Source organism: Halyomorpha halys, unplaced genomic scaffold, assembly GCF_000696795.3.
Source record: "Halyomorpha halys isolate HHAL.00 unplaced genomic scaffold, Hhal_1.1 Scaffold1886.1, whole genome shotgun sequence".
In the NCBI taxonomy this organism is placed as follows: Eukaryota; Metazoa; Arthropoda; class Insecta; order Hemiptera; family Pentatomidae; genus Halyomorpha; species Halyomorpha halys.
In genome coordinates, this window is record NW_027115624.1 from 19,680 (window position 1) to 22,176 (window position 2,497).

The 2,497-nt window shown below is 39.2% G+C and overlaps 1 protein-coding gene across 1 annotated transcript in view; it reads left to right on the plus strand.

Moving 5' to 3' along the window:
* The window catches only part of Cpr100A (Cuticular protein 100A), a 9,384-nt gene extending 8,478 nt beyond the window's left edge, over nt 1-906 (plus strand). Inside the window, exon 2 of the mRNA XM_014436400.3 lies at nt 138-906. Within this exon, the coding sequence (XP_014291886.2) occupies nt 138-818 (681 nt within the window). The 3' untranslated portion in view covers nt 819-906. The remainder of the gene's footprint in view (nt 1-137) is intronic.
* Nucleotides 907-2,497: the final 1,591 nt, after the last annotated feature.

The window sequence follows — 2,497 nt, forward strand, 5'->3', positions numbered from 1 at the left end:
CTCTCTCCCTCTCTCTCTCTCTCTCTCGTTGTTATCAACCGAGTTAGAAAGTGTTAATGGAATGGTGTTCAACTAATGCTTATGAGTTAAGAGGTAGCTCATTGAATAACGATAATAATTCTGTACATTTCTTTCAGGTTTGTCTATTAGCGCTAGCAGCCTATGCATCGGCTCAGTACCAGAATGACCCTAGGAACGCAGCTATTCTAAGCGAAGCTCGATATCAACAAGGAGATGGCAAGTTTGGCGCCGCTTACACCCAAGAGGATGGAGTCGAGTTCAAGGAAGAGTCCGACGCCGATGGAACCAGGAGAGGAACCTACAGTTGGGTTGACCCTACCGGAGAGAGGCGTACTGTGAGCTACGTCGCTGGCAAGAACGGATTCCAGGCCACTGGAGCCCACCTTCCGGTCGGCCCCGCCCAGGTACCTCCAGTAGCGCCACAGCCGCAGTACACCCCCCTGCCACAGTACAACCCTCCCCCAGAGCCTGAGTATAGGGCCCCACAGCCCCAGTACAGGCCCCAGCACCAATACAACCCACCTCCTCAACCACAGTACCAACCCGCTCCACAGTACAACCCACCCGCCCCGAGGTACAACCCACCATCTCCCCAACCCCAGTACAACCCACCCGCTCCTCAACCCCAGTACAACCCACCTGCTCCACAGCCCCAGTACAACCCACCCGCTCAACAGCCCCAGTACAGGGCCCCCAGCTACACTACTACACCACCTCCTCACAGGTTCTTCCCTCCAGGCAAACTCTCACTCAACAGGTCTCCTGACGGCTACAGCTACACCTTCAACAAGGCCTAGTCACCATCTTATCGCTGCTTCCTCCTTGTACATATTTCCTTCGCATAGTTAATAAAGTCATTATTTAAGCGCGTTCTTTTTTAAAATATATTTGTCATTTAGTAACCCTCCATTCCTTCAAGGTTATCCTTTCCAACAATATTAGGCATAAAGTTTTATTCAATACTGAATTCATTAAACTGTAATTAATAAGTGACACTTTTCAAAAACATATATAAAGAAACATTTGTTCATTTTAATAAATTTTCATTGTGAACGTGAGGGATGAACACAACTATGTGAGTAATTGTTTGGCGAGTCTCCTACATTACGTAGTGATAAACAAGGTTAGTCACCTATTAAACGAACCTATCTGTTCTATCGCCTAGTGGCAATGTCATAAACGACTATATTTTCATTTTAGCTGTATTTCATGGACATTAGGAAGGACTTCATAAAAACCTAAAGATACTTCCTGATTTTGTTGTTTTTCTCAATTTTGGGATGTAGAAATAGAAGGTAATTATGTTAATATGAATCCAGAAGCTTTGCTCGGATTTGTGTATCAAGTCGAACCTACTACTTCGAATGTATTTCTTTTCCTGCTAAAGTTGGCAGATATATCTCTCAACAAACTACATATAGTCACTAGGTGACTCACAAGCTTTACAAGAGCTGTACCCAGGCTCCAAGTAACTATGTTGGGTCACTAGTCTCAATGTAACTAAGTAAAGTTAATGGTAATGAGGAGACCAGATAAAGTCACTAATCTGCTGGTAACTTAGTAAAGTCATTAGTCAATCATCCCAGAAACTAGGTAAAGTGCCTAGTCACGAGGTAAGTAGGTCAAGTTACTAATCTCCTGATTTCTAGATAAAGTTATTGGTCTCCAAATAACTAAATAAAGTGGCTAGTCACCAGGTAACCATGCCCGCCTGGTGAATCATCCACTTACCTCCTCAGTCTACAACTAATAGTTGACTCAAATATAAGTTGAGTGTTGGTAGTTGCTTGACTTTGCTGCTTCAATATAATTAAAATAAACAAAAATGTTAACTAAAATTTATGTTATGCACATTTAAATCATATTGGCACAAGATAAAAAAAGACAAAAGTGAGTACCCGAATTTTCCTTGAAGTAGTAATCTGCAACTGATGAAGCAGCAGAACAAGCTAACCTAGGATAGATCACCTCCTTTTTTTAAAATAATACATAGAACTAATAATGAATTTAAATTTTAAATAAATTCGAATTAATTAACATATAATATAAATCTTATGTTATTAATAATTTCAATTAACAGAACTTATTAATTTGAGGTTCCATCAAAATTATTAAAATTATTGTTGTTGCTTCGAGAAGAATGTCATTATAAAAAAAAGAATCTGAGCACATGAGGGAAATTGATTAGTAAAAAGTTTGATAATGGTAATAATATTTTAAAATTATATCAAGCTATCATTGTTCTCCTTTCAATTGGTTTCTGAAGCAAGCGATCAAAAGAATCAAGGTATAAAACATCAAAAAAGAGGAACTGAAATTACGCAAACGTGCTAAGGTGAAAATAAGCAGTTAGCTCCTTTAACACTAAGAATCCCAGAATCTAAATATATAGCTACATATCTGTCAATATATAGCTACATATCTGTCAATATATAGCTACATATCTGTCAATATATAGCTACATATCTGTCAATAT